Below are 19,473 nucleotides of genomic sequence, written 5' to 3'. Positions count from 1 at the left end.
TTGGAAACCTTTTTTTTTTTTCTTAGATGAGGTACATAGATCTATGAAATAGTTGGTTGGATTTGTTCATTTTAATGCTTTTTTTCCCTTTAAAAATATAATTTGCTTTGTGGCCTGTCTACATTCTCCAGAACTGTTCAGCCTATAGAAACATTTTCAGGATAGGTATTTCTAATTAAAAGCTAGAAAATGGATTAGGTTTCCCAGGAGACTTATAAATCCTAGCCCTAAACTGAAAAATTTAAACTCATCAATCTGTGCATCCAATAGTTGTTCAACTGACTTTGACATTGGTGGATTTCCTCCTCCTAAATGAGTCCTTAAAATTGAAATCTGTGTATATGGAGACCAGTGTTCCCTCTAATTATTGAAAAGCTGTGTGCACAAAAATGTTCTTTGGTGCAACTATTTATAATGGAGCTCAAATTTGTGCGCCATGAACCAGTATAATGAAAATATCTGGATTTCTTGTGCGTGGCATTCACAACCTTTGTGCGTGTGCACAGCTTAGAAGAAACTGTGTTCCCTGTACGTACCTGGATCAGTCCAGACAGTGGGTTATGTCCCCAATCCAGCAGATGGAGTCAGCACAAGCTTTGAGGGGGGCGTATCCATATATACTACTACCCCCTCTGCAGGAGTTCAGTATCTTCTGACTCCAGCAGATGCGAGTAGGGGAATCAGGCTTCCCCTCCTTTTCCTTCACTTTCTTGCTTGATTACGGCTAGCTCTGCGACATTTCCTCCCGCTTCTTCGGAACCGGGAAGTCAGAATCCTATCGGACAAAGCTACCACCGTGGCCTACATCAACCGACAAGGAGGCACGCGCAGCCCGCAGGTCGCGCTCGAGGCGGCGCTGCTGATGCAATGGGCGGAGCGTCATCTCGTCCAGCTAGCGGCCTCGCACATCGCCGGTGTGGACAACGTCCAGGTGGACTTCCTCAGTCGTCAACTGCTGGACCCCGGAGAGTGGTCTCTCTCCGACAAAGCTATGCAACTTCTCGTCCATCGGTGGGGGGCCCCCCACTTGGATCTGATGGCGTCCGCTCTCAACGCCAAGGCTCCACGCTTCTTCAGTCGCCAGAGAGAGCGCGGCGCGGAGGGAGTGGATGCCCTGGTCCTCCCGTGGCCGCCACATCTTCTGCTCTACACTTTTCCACCATGGCCCCTGGTGGGCAGGATGCTCCGCAGAATAGAAAGCCATCAGGGGACCGTGGTTTTCGTCGCCCCAGAATGGCCCAGGCGACCCTGGTTTGCGGACCTGCTACAGCTGGTGATCGACGGGCCAATCAGGCTGGGGCACCTCCCCCAGCTCCTACATCAGGGCCCGATATTTTTCGAGCAGGCAGAACTCTTCTGTCTTGCGGCCTGGCTTTTGTGAGGTGCCGCCTCCGGCGTAGGGGCTACCCGGAGGCGGTAGTATCCATGCTATTGCGGGCACGAAAGACATCGACATCGGCGGCCTATGTTCGAGTCTGGAAGGTGTTCAAGCTGTGGTGTACCAGCCAGGCCACGAGACCCGCTAAGGCTTCTGTACCTCAGATCCTTCAGTTTCTACAGGCGGGGGTGGAAAAAGGGCTCGCCTATAATTCACTACGGGTTCAGGTGGCCGCCCTTGGTTCGCTGTTGAGCGATGGGGGCTCTCTTCTACAGTATCCTGACATTGCTCGTTTTCTCAAGGGTGTCAAGCATATGCGTCCTCCGTTACGGGACCCTTGTCCCTCCTGGAGTCTTAACCTTGTGCTTCGCTCCCTGTCGGGACCACCGTTCGAGCCACTGCGCAGTGCAACGATAAAGGATCTCACTCTCAAGACTGTATTTCTTGTGGCCATCTGTCCGCTCGACGCATCTCGGAGCTGCAGGCTCTGTCGTGTAGAGAGCCCTATCTCCGTTTCTCCGACTCTGGAGTTTCGCTTCGCACTGTTCCCTCCTTCCTTCCGAAGGTGGTTTCTGCATTCCATGTGCACCAGACGGTGGAGTTGCCATCCTTCTCTTCCTCAGAGCCGAAGTCTCTCCGTCTCTTGAATGTCAAGCGCACTCTGCGCCTCTATCTGGAGGCTACAAATGAGTTCCGGACCTCTGACCATCTCTTCGTACTCTGGGCCGGTCCTAAGAAGGGGTCTCAGGCCTCGAAGACGACCATTGCCAGATGGCTGAAGGCCGGCATTGCTGCTTCCTACATTGGGGCGGGTCGGACTCCCCCCACCCGGAATCGTAGCGCATTCTACACGTTCTCAGGCGGCTTCCTGGGCGGAGGTTCGCTCGGTATCCTCGCAGGAAATTTGTAGGGCAGCCACCTGGAAATCGTTACACACGTTCTCGAGGCACTATCGTCTGCACCTCGCCTCTTCGGTCTCTGGACACTTTGGCGAGCAGGTTCTCCGAGCAGGCCTCGCAGGACCCCACCCGATTTAGGGAAGCTTGGGTACATCCCACTGTCTGGACTGATCCAGGTACGTACAGGGAAAAGAAAATTATTACTTACCTGCTAATTTTCGTTCCTGTAGTACCATGGATCAGTCCAGACGCCCACCGCGTTTGGGTTCTTGATCCTGCTCAGCTCTGCGCTACTTCTTGCTCGCAGTGTTCTGTGTCTTCACAGTCGTTTCTTTTCGCTGTTATTCACAGCTCCCTACAAGTTGGTAGGATGTTTGCAGTTACTTGTTGCGGTTACAATTGTTTTCATTATCTTGTTTCCACAAACTTGATCCTTCGGGGGTTTCTACTCTGGCTTTGATATACTCGATACTGAACTCCTGCAGAGGGGGTAGTAGTATATATGGATACGCCCCCCTCAAAGCTTGTGCTGACTCCATCTGCTGGATTGGGGACATAACCCACTGTCTGGACTGATCCATGGTACTACAGGAACGAAAATTAGCAGGTAAGTAATAATTTTCTTATTGAGACCAAGAACATAATATACATGAAAGCTCTTATTTAATCTGTCATTTTAGTTCCAGGGTACAGAACTGACCCTACGGGGGGGGGGGGGGGAGAGTAGTGTCCAAGGAGATTCACCCATAGTCCTCTACCCACTGAAATATTGAAAGAAGGGGAGGGTAGAACTATACTTTCTGTCCCAGCGTAGATGTTTCTGCAGTTCTTGCCTCACTGGTGATCCCAAGGAACAGGAAGTGATGTTAGAGGGGAATGCAGGTTCTGAAGCAGCACATTTCCCCTGCTCCTTGCTCCAAGGGAAGGCTCTGCCCAGAGCTGTGTTGGGACAATATAAACCAATGTAAAACAGGTTTTATAATCATTTTTTTTAACGTGCTCATACTAGTTGCTCTGCAATTCTTTTCTTCATTATTTATTTATTTATTTATTTATTATAGACAATCCCATGACACATTTATGGGTGATAACCATGTCACTTTATTTACAGGCTCTGGTAAAGAGAACACCCAGCAGTGGCATGAGCTCTACATTGAAGGAATCTGCCTTCCAGAGTGAGCTTAGGGTAACTGAAAGTGCCATACGCCATTCTAGCACTACTTCTGCAGAAAAAATCAAGGTCACCATCAGTGATGGCAAGGTTTCAGAAGATGAAAAACCAAAGAAAAGCAGTCTGTGCAGGAGCATTGAGGGCTGCAGAGAAGAGCTCCAGAGCCAGGTGAGGATGGTATCTGAAGAAAGTAGTAGGTATGCAGAGAGGTGCTAGAGACCATTAAAGATGGGAGGCTATATAGACACGTGAGGAGCAGCAGTGGAGTGATGCTCCATAGCCAACTATGGTGAGGTCTCTTTAGGTACCTTAAGGACTACAGACCAGTTAGAAGCTGGAGCTTCTGCTTTTGTACATTGCTTGTCACTTGGATCTGGGTTCTAGATTTCTCAGTTTAAATTATCATTTGATATCATTTATCATTTGATTATCATTTAAAGACTAATTCCTATGCTTAAACCGACATCTCCCTCTACCATGTTTTTTTCCCCATCCTCTCAACCCTGTTCCTACTGATGCCCTCTATTATCTTTCCAAAGCCTGTTTAAATTCCCTTTCATTGCTGGCTTCCACCACTTCTGCTCGTAGGCTGTTCCAACTATTAGTATCTTCCTCTTTGGTTCTTACAGGTCCCATGCCCCATTCAATGTTATAATCCAAAACTGGTGGGCTGTTGGGAAATATGACTTGTTGCCATTACGATTTTAACTATGGCTGCTGTGTGCCTGCGGTAGTCGTGTCACCACCCTTTCCCATTTAGTTTGCGTTCACTTCTCTTTAGCACTCTTAACGTTCCATATGATTGCACGAACCTCAAGCTACTCCACTCATTTCTTTTATCTGTTACTTTCTACCTGCTAAAATGCTGTAAGAAAACAAATAACTATGCAGTTTCTCTATATACTAAAATACCATGTAACATAAGATATACCTTACTGGGTCAGACCAAGAGCCTGTTCCAACAGTGGCCAGTCCAAGTCATGTTGCCTGAGAAGTACTCAAACATTAAATAGATCCCAGGGTACTAATGCTGGCACCAAGCAGTGGCTATTCCCTATTGATTAATAACAGTTTATAGACTTCTCCTCCAGGAAATTATCCAAACCTTTTTTAAACCCAGCTACACTAACCGGTTGTTATAGTTTGGTTTCAGATCCCAGTAGTAATGGGTAGGGGGAGATATTGCCCTGTCTGATCATAGGTCAGTCACTCCTGCCAGGCTGTGTAATCTTATTAACATTTCTCGCGTTTCTGTTCCCCATGCCCGATGTTTTTGTAATACAAGTGTATTATCATACCACAGAAGCCTACATTCTGCACTTCTCCCCTTTTTTAAGTTTAAAGGAGCGATTTTCTCTAACACAGACCAACAATTGAGTTAACGAAGTAGCCAGACTTTCTGTAGAGTCAGTACTAACTGATTTTTAGTCATTAACCATTCTTGGCCTGTTCCAACTGTAAAGGCAGCTAGATTGAAGGAAAGGTGATCAAAAACATTTTTTGTGATGGAACATAAGAAATTGCCATGCTGGGTCAGACCAAGGGTCCAACAAGCCCAGCATCCTGTTTCCAATAGAGGCCAAAACCAGGCCACAAGAACCTGGCAATTACCCAAACACTAAGAAGATCCCATGCTAATTTTGCATTGAGTGAAAAATTGTTTTTTCTGATTTGTTAAATGCAGTCCTTAGCTTCAGAGTCCCACCTGGGTGACTCTGTGAAGTTGCTTGCCCATAAACAGGTATTCTCTGAAGACCACACTTTGCTAGTCACACAAAAACCCACCTTTGTATACGTTCTCCTCCCCAGCCAAAAATAAATGGATTTGAGGGGATCTGTGGGCTGCTTCCTGTCTTGAACTGCTGTGCTTGGCCTTTTGCCTTTTATAGAAAACTGTGAGGGAATTTGGTGCAGTGCGGTCATGCGACCCAGTCTTGTGACTGGGGAACTGCTGTCTTCAGCGAACATGTTACGGCTAAACAATTTCACTATTAGGTAACTGCATTGTATTGTATTGCATTCTATATATGCTTGATGTACTTATAATATCTGTTTCTGTCCATGATGGTTCCACATGTAATGCACTTCAGCTTTCTGTGTATTACAGGCTAATTTCTCATTCGCTCCTCTGCTACTGGACTTGCTAAACTTCCTAATGGAAGCCATTCAGAGTAACTTCCAGCAAGCTTCAGCTGTGGGCAGTAGTAGCAGAGCCCAGCAAGCCCTCAGTGACCTTCACACGCTTGACAAAACTGTGGAAATGACAGACCAACTTATGGTAAGTGAAGTTTTATGAGTTAAACTCTATAATCTAGATGTTCTTTGCTCAGGCATCTAGTAATTTACATTTTCCTTGACTTTCAACAAAACAGGTCCCAACTCTTGGATCTCAGGAAGGAGCCTTTGAGAATGTTCGAATGAATTACAGTGGGGACCAAGGCCAGACCATCCGCCAGCTGATTAGTGCCCATGTGCTGAGGCGGGTTGCAATGTGCGTTCTGTCTTCCCCACATGGCCGCCGACAGCACCTGGCTGTCAGTCATGAAAAGGGGAAGGTAAGTTTCCGTGGAGCTACATGCAATAGTATCGGAGCCTTAATTACCTGTAGAATTTAAAGATCGTTATGAAACATAGTTAATGAAGCCCTGATGGAAAGAAAAGGAATCATTTGTTGAAGTGCCCGAGATCAATAAATAAGGGAAAAGCCTTACCTAGTTCTTTCTTCTAGATTACGGTGTTGCAGCTGTCCGCTCTCCTCAAGCAAGCAGATTCCAGCAAGAGGAAGCTGACCTTGACACGGTTGGCATCAGCTCCAGTACCCTTCACAGTGCTGAGTCTGACTGGAAACCCTTGCAAAGAAGACTACCTGGCAGTGTGTGGCCTCAAGGTAAGGATCCAAGACCTCTCTTCCAGGTTCTTCAGAAATACTTATTTCTGTTTTAAGCATTTCATAGGATTATTCCAGGTTTTATATGTAGCTTTTCATTATGTGCCTTATTTATTCTATCTGATGAAGAAACTGCTGATTTTTAGGAGCAACCATTTACAAAAATTAATGCAAGTAAGTTTCTAAAGTTTTGTTTTGTTTTTTTTTAGCCTTCTCTTACTACTTGAATTGTCTTCATGCGAAGCTTGGTTCAGCTTCCATTCTTCCCCTTTATGACTTGGTAGTTTGAAACAGTTTTCGTGAAGGATACTGTTCCCCCTTGAACAAGCCTCCCCTTCACCTGTTTGTCCTTAGCTCCAGTGGCACACATCAGTGTTGGTACCATTCACCACACAGCTGTATCATGCTGTGAGCTCTGGAAAATACCGCTGGGCATGCAAGCATTATAACAATATGAAGAATTATACCACAAACCTTCTGCAAAATGCTATGCAAATATTTTACACTTTTCTGCTTTAATATTTTATTGGCTGTGTATTTCTAGATACATTTCTCTTATATGTACATGAGATCAATCCATTGACCCTGCTATCAGCTGAAGGTTTAATATTCCTGTCTTGTGAACATTCTTGGCCCCATTCCTTCCTTGTTATGTTGTTGATTTTTAAATATTGATTGCCCAGAGTGTAAGTATCATGTTTGCTAGTAAAGGTCTAGTACTTGAAGTTCAGTTGTACTCCTTTTATGTCTTTTGATGTATGTGCAGGACTGCCACGTTCTGACTTTCAGCAGTTCAGGGTCTGTTTCTGATCACCTGGTGCTGCATCCTCAGCTTGCAACTGGAAACTTCATCATCAAAGCAGTATGGCTGCCAGGCTCTCAGACTGAACTGGCTATTGTCACTGCAGATTTTGTTAAGGTATGCAGCTGAAAATAAGTTCTTGGGAGTTTCCCGCATGTCATGTTAAGCAGTGTTCTTAGCAGCCTGTGATATTGAAGGTTGTGTACGGCAACAGTGTTACCTTTGGCACTTAATATTTTCATTTAGCTAGTTTTACAGAAAAGCATGAGTCGCTAAAGGCAGTCACATCCATAGTTGTATGCACCAAAGATCCTAGAGGAAGGCCTGGAAACTTGGCAGTAGCAATGCAATTCTGGAGTCTCAGGTTTGGGAGCAGGTGGTTTTACACTGGGCCAGGGGAAGCTCCAGAAACAGAGCGATCCACATATGTGCATGTAAAGCAGCTTTTCTTAAATGTGGCCACCAGCTGCTGCTGATTTTTTTTTTTTTTTGCTACTACCATAGATGAAGTTGGCTAAGTTAAGGGAGTATTTTTGGAAAAAATTGTTAATGTGGCCACCAAAAATTTGAGAACTCCTTATATATCTGACTCCTCCTAGCTTAAGGAATCTTTGTGAACATCAGAGAGGGATTAAAGCATGGGTGTCTAACTGCAGTCCTCGAGGGCCGCAAACCGATCTGACTTTCAGAGTAACCCTAATGAATATGCATGAGATACATGAGACAGATCTGCATGTAAATTTATGTTCATTAGAGAGATCCTAAAAATCAGACCGGTTTGTGACCCTCGAGGACCGGAGTTGGACAACCCTGGATTAAAGGAAGATGGCTGTAAGGGTCACTAAGATCTACACTGAGCTGGAGGGCCAAAATAGGCCGGTCTCAGATCATGATATTGTTATGAGATCTGATAGGGTTTAGAAGTTGCAGAATATTTAAAACTTTGTGTTAAAAAAAAAAATGTACCCCTTTCCTTCCTTCCTTGAATATTAACACTTTCCCCATATCTTGCACTGTAGGTTTATGACTTGTCTTCTGATGCCTTAAGCCCAACCTTCTATTTTCTGCTGCCAAGCTCCAAGATCAGAGATGTTACATTCCTGTTTGGTGAAGAAGGGAAGAATATTATTGTCATTATGTCCTCTGCAGGTTATGTTTACACACAGGTCATGGAGGAAACTAGCAGTGCACAGCATGGACCATTTTATGTTACCAATGTTCTTGAAGTGAACCATGAGGACCTGAAGGTGAGACCGGCTCCTTTAATCTCAAAGGTTAGGCTACTGCAGGGGGAGTTGATGGAAGCAAAATACAGTATGTAGTTGCTTTATTTCTGGGATTCTATAGCATTGAGAGACATGAATATGTGGCATGAATAAGGTCACTTACATGCTGCTGTTTCCTGCTTAGCATCCTATCAGAGAAAGCAGTTCACAAGATAGCATTTATAATTTAATGAAAAAGAAAATTAGGGAGGTGGGGTGGTTTGTTTTTTTTAATTTCTTTTCATATCCTTTTGCTGTTTTGATGAATTTTGGAACAGTATGGAAGGAATTTTCAAATGTTTAAAAAGACCATCACAGATGTAATATCAAACCATGCCTTTCTAAAGGTGGTTGTCGCAGTGTGTCTCTCATTGCTATGCAGTCAAAGGTTTAGAAATGATGCACACAATAAAGGCGCATCAGGTATGAGGAATGGCCATGTTAATGGCACATTGAAACTCAAGCATCAATCCAGGATATCTGAAAGGTTGCCACATGGTCAGTTCTACATAGTTTTACAAAGCATTACTGTCTTGATAAGGACTCATGTAATGCCAGTTTATTTGGGCAGGCAGTGCGCAAGAACATATTTAAATAAACCAGACTTCCTACAAGATACAGGAAGGGTTGCGAGAAAACAGTTGACTGTCGGTACAATGCAATCCTCAGCTGGGGAGTCCCATCTTGTGTGGCGATTTGTTGGATTTGTCCATGGAGAAATAGAAGTTGGTGTTCTTCATGGACAGCAGAACAAACAGCCACACAGTCTCCCTCCTCTCTGGTAAGTTTACCCGGGTAGGAGAATGACTGAGGGACGGTAATACTAACATGGGAAAACTCATGTGTGATCAGAAAGCAGAGTCAAAACTTTCTGGGCTTTGAGAGAAAAACGGCTTAACTCTGTGCCATCGGATAACATTGCCTATTCCGTATGGCTGTTCTTTTTCCTTCCCCAGAGCACACCTTTTGCAGTAACTTCTCTCTTCCTTCTGTCAATTCCAGTTGTTAGTTCAGCACCCCAATCTGGGTGAACCTGCAGTTTAATCTGTGCTGTTCAATGTTTGCAAAGTTAATTTGTTATATACAATTTACTTCCTCTTGCTTAAGCATATATGATAATGAGGTCAGAGGTGGAGTATCAGATCTTGGGAAATGTGTGAACTTGCTGCTGTTCTTATCCTAAAGAGGGAGAGCCTACCACATTGTAACCGTTGGTGTGGTGAACTAGTATAACAGAAATTGACAGAAGTATGTCAAACTCTAACAAAAACATGCTTCTGTTTCCTGCCTGTTGATATTGTTCATGCCTTGCCTTCTCTCCTTAAGGCAACCCTTTAGCGAGGTGATGATAATGCTTATCATTTTTATAGTGCTTTTGGATATATGCAGTGCACTACAATGGTGATAAGTATTCAGGGACAATAAGTCCTTGCCCTAAAGAGTGTCAGTGGGAAACATGAATTTTACATTTTGGTTCCCAGCCAGTCTAAAGCCTAGATGGTCCTTTCTCTGTGTCTCCTTATATCTACCTGGCGTCAAACAAACAATTGAGGATATCCATATAGTATCTTGCCTCCCCTTTTGGAGTTCTCATTTTGATTTAACCAGTTTAGTTATAAATCTAAATTATACAATTTACTGAATAATTCCAGACACACAAACAACAAACCTCCCATGGATGCTCAGAAGCATTCCTAGAAAGTCTTGAATGGCCTTCAAAGTTGTCATGTGACCCCCGATGATGACATTCATCTTTGTAGTTCGTTGTTTTGTCCTAGGATAGTAATTGCAAATAGCGGTATGTTTCCCTGCAATAGCTATAATCTGCCAAAGGTCTCTGTTTTGGTGTCTGCTGAGGAAGTACCAGAGTGAAATGAAACTGATGTATGTTTAAGTTCCAATGACTGATATATTTGTTCTTTTGTTTACCACAATAGGACAGTAATGGTCAAGTGGCTGGAGGTGGCGTGTCTATATATTACTCTCATGTACTGCAAATGCTGTTCTTTAGTTATTGTCAAGGCAAATCCTTTGCAGCCACGATAAACAGATCTGTGTTGGAGTTGCTACTCCTTTTCCCTATCAGTATAAAAAGGTGAGTTTTCACACCTTTAAGGATCCAGTATTTCTTATGTATCAGGTGGTTGATTCAAGAAAAATATCCTTTTAGAATGGCTGTAACTGCAGCTATTTTTAGAGGGGGTGTTGTTACACAGTTAAGTTGATAGAAGATCAGAGATTCATTTAATCTGCACTGCATATGGAAAACAAGATCGAGGTTTGAGGTTTTCAGAATAAAAAGTGGGCAATCAAATGAGACTAATTGAGATGCAATGGGAGACCACGAAAATGTGGCAGATAGATATAGAAATAGTCCAGCTGTATTGGGCTCCACCAGCTTGATTAATGACCACCTGAGCATATTTTGATATGTTATTTATACGTATTACACCCTATGAGCTCAGTAGGCAAGCTTTTGTTGGTACAATGCAAGTATTAAGACAAGTATTATCAGTAAATTTGATAGATTCATACCATATCCAACATATCCTGCCTTATGAGTGAAATTCATTCCTGTCAAGGTATGTGCAAAATTAACCCATTTGAAGACCACTACCCCATCAGAAGATTTTAATTTCAAAGAAGAATATTCACCTGACCTTCCCTTGGAGCCCTTTCATACACAGCAAGGAGCAAGTCCATTTCTGAGGATCTGTTCTTTTCAGATTTTGTGCAGGATATGGTTAAGGCTTTACCAATTGATTTGAAGGTTGAAAGAGAACACAGGGCACCCCTGTTCGGTCTCCTAAAATATAGAAAAATTGGTCTTACCTGCTAATTTTCATTCCTGTAATACCACAGATCAGACCAGTGGATTGTGCATCCCTACCAGCAGATGGAGTCGGAGAACAAAAACTTTGGGCACTGCTACATAACCAAGAGTGCTACCTGCAGTCCCTCAGTATTGGCCTGTACCCAAGCCCAAACAACTAACCTTACTAAAGGGCAAAGAAGGTTGGAACCCAAAATCCAACAGCCAACCCCTCGCCCGTAACAGAGAAAAGAACCACTAGGCCACCTCGGAACCTGCTCCCTCAAGCATCTGTGATAGAACCAAATTGTTTCTTCTTGAAAATATCACTTCTCAAGGTAGTCTTTCGGAATCTGAAAAGGGGGGTGGGCCTTTGGACTGATCTGTGGTATTACAGGAACGAAAATGAATAGGTAAGAACCAATTTTCTTTCCTGAACATATCCAGATCAGTCCAGACCGGTGGGATGTACCCAAGCCATACTACACTGGGCGGGAACCCGAAAGACCCATGCACAGAAGGACGATTCATTGTGTACCCTAACATCCAAACGATAATGCTTGGTGAAAGTGTGAAGAGAGGACCAAACCGCCGCTCTGCAGATTTCCTGTGGTGACAGAAGCTGACACTCAGCCCAGGAGGTAGCCTGGACCCTAGTGGCATGAGCTCTGACCCACGGGCATTTGACACCCTCGGCTAACATAGGCCGAAGAGAGAGCCTCCTTAATCCAGCGTGAAATCATCTCCTTGGAAGCCTTGTCCTCCTCCTTAGGACCCCCGAAAAAGACAAACAGGTGGTCTGACCGCTGGAAGTCATTGGTAACCTCCAAATAGCGCAAAAGAGAGCAGGGCTCAATTTATTTCTCCAATTTAAATGTAGAATTTCTCCTTCCAGAAAGTACAGCAATCCCCATAGGGAGTGGTATGTCCACCCTCTGCTGGAGATGGAGAAGTACCGAAGGGCTGAGGTCGGTCTAGGGTGACATCAGCTTTGAAATCTGACTCAGTCTCTATCTGCTGGCAGGGGAGCATAACCCACTGGTCCTGAGTCCATCTGGCTACAGGCTGGGAAATAAGGCATTTAAGGCGGCGCTTAAGACATTTTTCTTTAGAGATGCTTGTGGAATAGCAAATTTGAATGACTTGGAAGATGTTTTTCAGGAATATATTTAATCAGCAGCACTGTTTTTTTCTTAAGTATATTTCATAAAGATGCCCTGTGTATTTCAAGATCATCTATTGTTATGTAAGTGTCTCTGGTTCTGTTATCTGTTGCAGTTCAAATGGTGGAGGCAAAACCTCACCAGCTCTCTGTCAGTGGTCTGAAGTAATGAACCACCCTGGCCTGGTATGCTGTGTGCAGCAAACCACAGGAATTCCTCTTGTGGTGATGGTGAAACCAGATAGTTTTCTGATCCAAGAGATAAAAACCCTTCCTGCAAAAGCCAAAGTAAGTGACAGATTGCAAGTAATGTATGACTAATTTATGTTTTAGGCAAAAAAAAAAATACTGTACGAAACCTGCAAGTCACTTCAGTTGCACGGGTTTGAAACACATCTTTTGCCCAAACATATAGATTTTCTTCAACTTGTGAAATGTAAAGAAATGACACAGAACTAGTTGCTGAAGCCCTAACGCCTGCAAAAAGGTTCTGTAGTTCTTCTCTACAAAAGTTCTAAAGAATGGACCCAAAAAAATCCAGTGGCGCTTTTTGTAAAAGTTGTAACTTCCATGATTTATTTCTGCCATTTTCCTTTCCAAAAACTGTAGGAAATTAAAACTTTAGGCCAGAAATGTACTATATAAAAATGTACGGAAATGGCTTGCATGGCTTTTGCCCAAGTTTTCACTATGTCTGGTCCTTCATAAGGGTATGTAGGATGCATTTTTTTCCTTTCGTTTTCTTGTGGATGTTATTTTTCCGGCTTTTGTTTGTTTAGTATGCGCTCTGTTACAGTAACAAACACTAAAATGTTTTGGTGCACAATATTGGCAGTGCACACTAAAAGCTGGCACAGCCACAGATCCACCCCTGCTGGTCCCCCTGGGCCTTTTTTTTTTTTTTTTTTTAACATCCCTTCCATCCAAGGGTCCAAATGGAGCTCCTTTCCTGCTGGTGCCGTACGTCAAAATATCAAGGGCCAACTCCTGTCCATTTGAACCCTGTGATGGGGGATTTCAAGGGGGTGGGAGGGGTGTAAGAGAAACTCAAGGAGGTTTAAGAAAAATGTTTTGTGTGGTTTTAATTGGCGAGGGGGAAGGGCAGGAGGAAAGGGAAATGGAAATTAAAGTTGTTTGGTTTAGAAAACAAAATAAAAACACATCTCTTCATATGTCTCTCTTCAGTTTATTCTGTTCGATTTATATTGTGATTTTCAGCTGCTTCAAAGCGGAATATGTTCAAGTACTGCAGCTTGTTTGGTAGCTATAGAGGATCTTCTCTGAACCTGTTTTAGATTTATGGAGTCCACTTGTAATTTCTCGTATGTTAAAACATTTCTCTAGTTGCCAAATTTTTCCAGTTGAAGGCTTTCATTTGCTGAAAAAATAATTGGCAACTAGAGAAATGTTTTAATTTAGAAATTGCAAGTGTTAAATTGAATTCTGTATTAAGAAAGTCCACTAAATTGTGTGTATGACACTGTTCATACTCATTCTTGCTCATTGCATGTGATTTGTATTTATCTGGACAGGACTATTATTAGCTGAAACATGGCCATATCAGGGCTTTTATCATTTATAATTTACTGTTGGTTTCTTTTTGAAAGTTATCTTTTTTTTTTTTTTTTTTTTTCCCTGCTTTTGTGTTTCCTGGTCTTATGATTCTACCACTGGGCAATAATTATCTCTACATTGTGGTAACCCTTACTTGTTTGCACTTTTAGATTCAGGACATGGTGGCCATCCGTCACACGGCTAGTAACGAACAGCAGAGGACTACCATGATCCTGCTGTGTGAGGATGGCAGTCTGAGAATCTATATGGCCAATGTGGAGAATACATCATACTGGCTGCAGCCCTCGTTACAGCCCAGCAGTGTCATCAGCATCATGAAACCTGTCCGTAAACGCAAAGCAGCAGCAGTCAGTAAGTATGGCCAGAGTTGCCTTAAGGGGGTGGGCGAGACAAGCGTCCACCTGGAAAGGCACTAACATGCCTTAGGGGTGCCAGTGCTCCATGCCACTGCTGCAGATGCAGTGGTCAAAGAAGGCCGCTAGCATGCAGCTTCATCAATAAAGTTGGACTTCCTATTAGCCGCCAGTTGTCATGTGACAGGTTGGAACTATTGGGGGAGGGAGGAAGAGAGGAAGGACTCTCTGGGATGCTGGTTAGCCCCAGTGATGGGCCTGAGTATGACTCATTTCTTTTAAAATAATAATAACGTGTAACTATGGGCATTCTGGGGTTGAATCATAGTAGGGAATGTGCAAGTTATTGATTTTGTGAATGACCCCTTAAATCTGTGTTTGCCACACACAAGTGTTCAGAAAAGATACATTGTGGAATACCACAAACCACTGTAGACGGAATAGCTGCTATTAAGCCATTCAAAAATAATGTCTCGTATCAGTGGTGATCACGTAGGTTTTGGTGATGTTTCTATCAGTGGAGATTGCATGAGATGATGAGGTATCTTTTATGCACTTTCAGTGTGAGGTTCTTGATTTAGGAAGGCTTCTGTACACATTGGTAGTCATCACATGTTGGAGTTTACATATATTTGTATTTATTTTTCTAGGAAAGGCACAAGGGGGGGATCACCAAGAAAGATGAGAAATTGTAGTACCTGTGGTGGGAGGGGACATAAAGAACTGGGAATTGAACCATGCAAAACTCCATAGATGACAGTACACGGAGTATACAGATTTCATAGTACAGGGCAAGCATGGCACAGGAAAGTAGAACACTGTATTCATAGTTAAGAGAGAATACCCAACAGTAAGATGGCTGGAAATGCAGAGTTCAAGGAAAGACTTGGCTGAATAGCCAGGTTGTTTCTTAGGTTTTTTTTTAAAGCCGTAACAGGTTTCCTTGCATAAGTCCTGTGGGATATTTTTTTATAAGATAGCTATGAAGCAGCTTAATGCAGAAAGCCTCGTGCAGGTTAGCCTTGCTCTGGTTACTGAAGGGGGTGAATAAAAGGACTTGTTGAGAGGACCTAACTTCCCTTGTGATGGATTGTTGTACGAGTGTAGACAAATATTGAGAGAGAATGTATGAAACTGCTTGCAATTATTGAAGTCAAAGCAGCCTGCCCTCGCCTAGCTAAAGGCTTTTGTTTGATCGTTTCTCCTTCTGCAGCAACTCGCACTTCCAGTCAGATGACCTTTCCCATCGATTTCTTTGAACATAACCAGCAGCTCACAGATGTGGAGTTTGGTGGCAGTGACTTGCTGCAGGTGTACAATGCACAACAAATAAAACACAGGCTGAACTCCACGGGGATGTATGTGGCAAACACCAAGGTAAGGAAGAGCAGGAGACTGGAGAGGCATAATTTAATAAAAAGCCATTTATCACAGAGATGAATAAACTAGTGTGATTGCCATTTTCATCAACTTAGACTTTTAGTTTTAGTCATCATAGGGTTGAAACCTTTTAAAACATATTCTAATCAGTAAGTTATTTTCACTCACAGTTAAATGCTTTTGTTTTCAACACTGTGCTTGGGATTATATAGCATGTTCTGTCACATGTTATAAAATAGCAAGTTTATTTCATTTTTGAGCCTGGTATGTCCTCCATTCTTCTTTTAATTCCAGCTCATTCTGAGCCAGTGCTGGGATTGTGGTGCTATGCGCCTTCATTCACAACTACCCAGGGATTTTGCCCCTATTTTAAGACTCGCCCTCCCATTGTTCCTAGATTGGTCATTTCATTAACAGTCCTGAGGCTGAGAGCCATGCACCAGAGCTCCTTTCAGATCTTTGTAGTATTGGTTCCACATCTGCCCAACAGGTGTCGCCCTTAATGATGACCATGACGCTCTGCTTACTTCTGCCCCAAGGCTGTAAAAGCTGTCTTTGTAGCATTCCTAGCCCCAGCCAATCCAGGTGCAGAAAACCCGATTCAGGGATTGAATTGATGCCCTTTTGCATGACAGTGCACAGCACTATCACTGAACAGACCAAGTATGCAAGTTCTGTTTATGTACATTTGTAAAACTACAAAGAATTACAGGCAGGAAATGATATGGTCTCTGCTGTCCCTGCCTTACTGATCAATCTGCCTGTCTCTCACCCACCTCACAGCCTGGTGGATTTACCATTGAGGTTTCCAACAACAATAATTCCATGGTTATGACGGGTTTGCGCCTTCAGATTGGCACACAAGCGATCGAGCGAGCGCCTTCCTATGTAGAGATGTTTGGCCGCACCATGCAGCTGAATCTGACCAGGGCGCGCTGGTTTGATTTTCCCTTCACTCGAGAGGAAGCTCTGCAGGCTGACAAGAAGCTCACCATCTTCAGTAAGATAATTTATTAATCTGGTTTGTATTTCTGCTAGGTAAGGATACTCATAGGCATTTGGTGTGTTTAACATTTCATAGTACCCACTTTTCTATTCATTCTAGCAGCCCCAACATTCACTGAATCGTTTAAGTAGCTTACTTTAAATATGTGCCACTGGACCTCTTCATGTTTTGAAATTAAGCATTATTTTGTGCTTAGTCCATACCTACTTGGAGTCCATTACTGTTTTAGTCTCTGATTTGGGACGGCATTCCTTGCGCGCACATATTTTCTGACATTGCTTCTGAGATCATATAGCTGGGTCTGTTTGGCAAGGTCACACCTTCCTCGTGTTGACTGGGCTGGTGTGGCAGAATAGTGGCTGCAGGTTATTGTCTGGAAAGGCCGCAGGAACCCAGGAAGCTGATGGTTTATAGTGATTGGTGGTGGTTGTGAGTCCTTGTGGTTAGACATGAGAGAGAAGGGATGCTGTGTTTAAACTAAATTGGGGGGGGGTCTTATATGCTCATCTATCTAGGAGACTGGAGTACGACTGAGGAAAATAGAAATTGTCTTGGGTAAGGAATGATCTGCAGTCAGCCATGTTTTGTGCCTGGCAGCTAAGATATATTCTTGGCAGTGTGAGCAGAAATTGCTGAGCAGACTGGATGGGTCAGTTTGTGATTTTCTGCCATCGACTAACATGTTACTATAGTGGCAATTTTCAAACTGTCTGCCTAGGTGTCAGATCTCTAGCTACTTTGTACCTTTCAAACTTGCACCTAAGTTTCAAAGGGAAAGTACGCATTTAGTATATTTTAGAAAATTGATTCTCGGCAGCGGTCCCCAGCAGCATTTCTGCAGGAGGATGAAGAGGAATCGAGAGATGTTCTGCAGCTGCTCAGGCTGCACTGCACCTTGCACCACAGCCTGCCCAGACTTTTCCTAACCCTCCCTCTTCCCTGCAGATCTGTTTTTTTTTTACCAGTTTGGGGCCAAGCTGCAGCTGAAGGTTCATGAGCCAGTATGAGACTGACTTGGGGTCTGCCCCACAGAAACCAGGAGGATGTGGGGGCCTTGAAAGCACGTGAAAGAGCTTAACATTTAACTGCAGTTGCTCCCTTCCCAGAGGGGGGTTTTTGGGACTGACCCCAAATCAAAAAAAGGCCAATGGGTAGAGGAGTATTAGCTGTAGCAGTGTTGCTGGCTGGCAGGGTAAGGGAAGGATTTCTAATCTTTTTTTTTTTTTAATGAGCTGGTGTCTATGGTGGAGGGAAAGGGAAGGGTTTTTATTTATTTTTTTTTAATGATTGCATGGGAGAAGGAAAAAGGATTTTTTTTTCTCGTGATTAGTGGCTTTTTGGGAGGGAAAGGAAGGTATTTTTTGGTTCTTAGGACAGTACTGTTGGCTGGCAGGAGGAGGTAAGTTGAAGAGAAAGGACTTTTAAAATTTTAATAAGAGTAACATTTTCTTATTTAGAAAAGTTTTTTCTTTAAACTGGCAAGTTACCGTCTTAAAATGATACAGGCCCAGCTGCAAGGTTGACTCATGAAATCAAAAAACCGAGTGGGCGAAGGAGTGTGTCCTGCTCTTTAATTTTCTGGCGGACATCTCCTTCCATCCTGCTCCTCCATGCTACAACTGGTTCATGTAACTTGAAGGTAGTTAGCTGGTCCCGGCATTCAAAAGGTTGAGAAACCCTGATAAAGGTTTATACAATCATACATGGGGTGAACAAGTGAATAAAGGACAGCTATTTAACTTTACAAATATTAAAACAATGAGACACTCTATGAAACGAATAACCATCAGATTTAAAACAAATTGTAGAAACAACTTTTTCACTTGACGCACAATCAAGCTGTGGAATCTGTTGGCATAGTCAGGATTAAGAGGTTTAGGCAAGTTATTGAAGGAAAAAAAACATAAAACATTATTAGCCAGTTAGACTAAAGAAAGCTATTCTTGGGAATAAGTAACCAGAAATAAATCTATATTTTGGTATCTGCTGGCTACTGGCAGTTGTCAGAGACAGGATGTTTAGCTCAATATAACTTGGTCTAATCCAGCAAGGCATTTTTTATGTTCATGTGGTACATATCAGCATTATGCAGGGTTTGCTTTATTTGCAACATCTTCTAAAGCTGCTCAGTGCCAGGTAATGTGATTTTAATCCAGTGGATTATCCCCTCCTAGCTTTACAACTGTTCTATCAACTACATGACCTTGAAGGTTACATTGTTGGTGATCATCACTTCAACCTGTGGACCTGTTAATAAACCTCAGGTCTTTAATGACTTATGCACTTAAAATGTCTTCAGAATAGGATGGTATTACGCAATCCTTCAAAGTTCCTGCCTAAGGTAGTGTCCAGTTTTCAGTCAGTCAGTGATCCTTAGAATATTCTTCTCATTCCTATAGACGCGGGAGAGGCACCTTTTCACATACTGAATTGCAATGGGAGTTATCTGGAAGTCTGCTCCACCTTGTTTTTCCTTTTGATCCTCTCAGTAATGTAGAATACCAGTGACATTTCTAAGGGAGTATCAGATTGTATCTCTCTGTTATGCCCTGGTAATTTGACCTTCGTATGGGTGCTGACATACCCTTCCATCTGGGCAGTGCTGGCATTGGTTGCAGATATTAGCAAGGCTGCAGTGTAAAGCTCTTGTCCACACATTCATCATTCATGATTTCCTTGATACAACCTCTATTTGGCTTGCTCATTTTACAAAACCTGATACAGAGTAGACCCAGCTGTCACCTTTTTTTTTTTTTTTATACCCATTTCTTCTGGTTCCAGGG

The 19,473-nt window shown here is 43.1% G+C and overlaps 1 protein-coding gene across 1 annotated transcript in view; it reads left to right on the top strand.

Annotated features, from left to right (window-relative positions):
• UBR4 (ubiquitin protein ligase E3 component n-recognin 4) overlaps window positions 1-19,473 on the top strand; it is a 351,227-nt gene that overhangs the window by 122,980 nt on the left and 208,774 nt on the right. Inside the window, 11 exon segments of the mRNA XM_029579045.1 lie at window positions 3,389-3,616; window positions 5,556-5,726; window positions 5,821-6,003; window positions 6,177-6,335; window positions 7,102-7,254; window positions 8,157-8,384; window positions 10,340-10,497; window positions 12,493-12,664; window positions 14,101-14,302; window positions 15,518-15,681; window positions 16,468-16,684. Of these exon segments, the coding sequence (XP_029434905.1) occupies window positions 3,389-3,616; window positions 5,556-5,726; window positions 5,821-6,003; window positions 6,177-6,335; window positions 7,102-7,254; window positions 8,157-8,384; window positions 10,340-10,497; window positions 12,493-12,664; window positions 14,101-14,302; window positions 15,518-15,681; window positions 16,468-16,684 (2,035 nt within the window).

The sequence above is a fragment of the Rhinatrema bivittatum genome, chromosome 15, assembly GCF_901001135.1.
Source record: "Rhinatrema bivittatum chromosome 15, aRhiBiv1.1, whole genome shotgun sequence".
Lineage (NCBI taxonomy): Eukaryota > Metazoa > Chordata > Amphibia > Gymnophiona > Rhinatrematidae > Rhinatrema > Rhinatrema bivittatum.
This window is presented reverse-complemented; position numbering and strand designations above follow the sequence as displayed.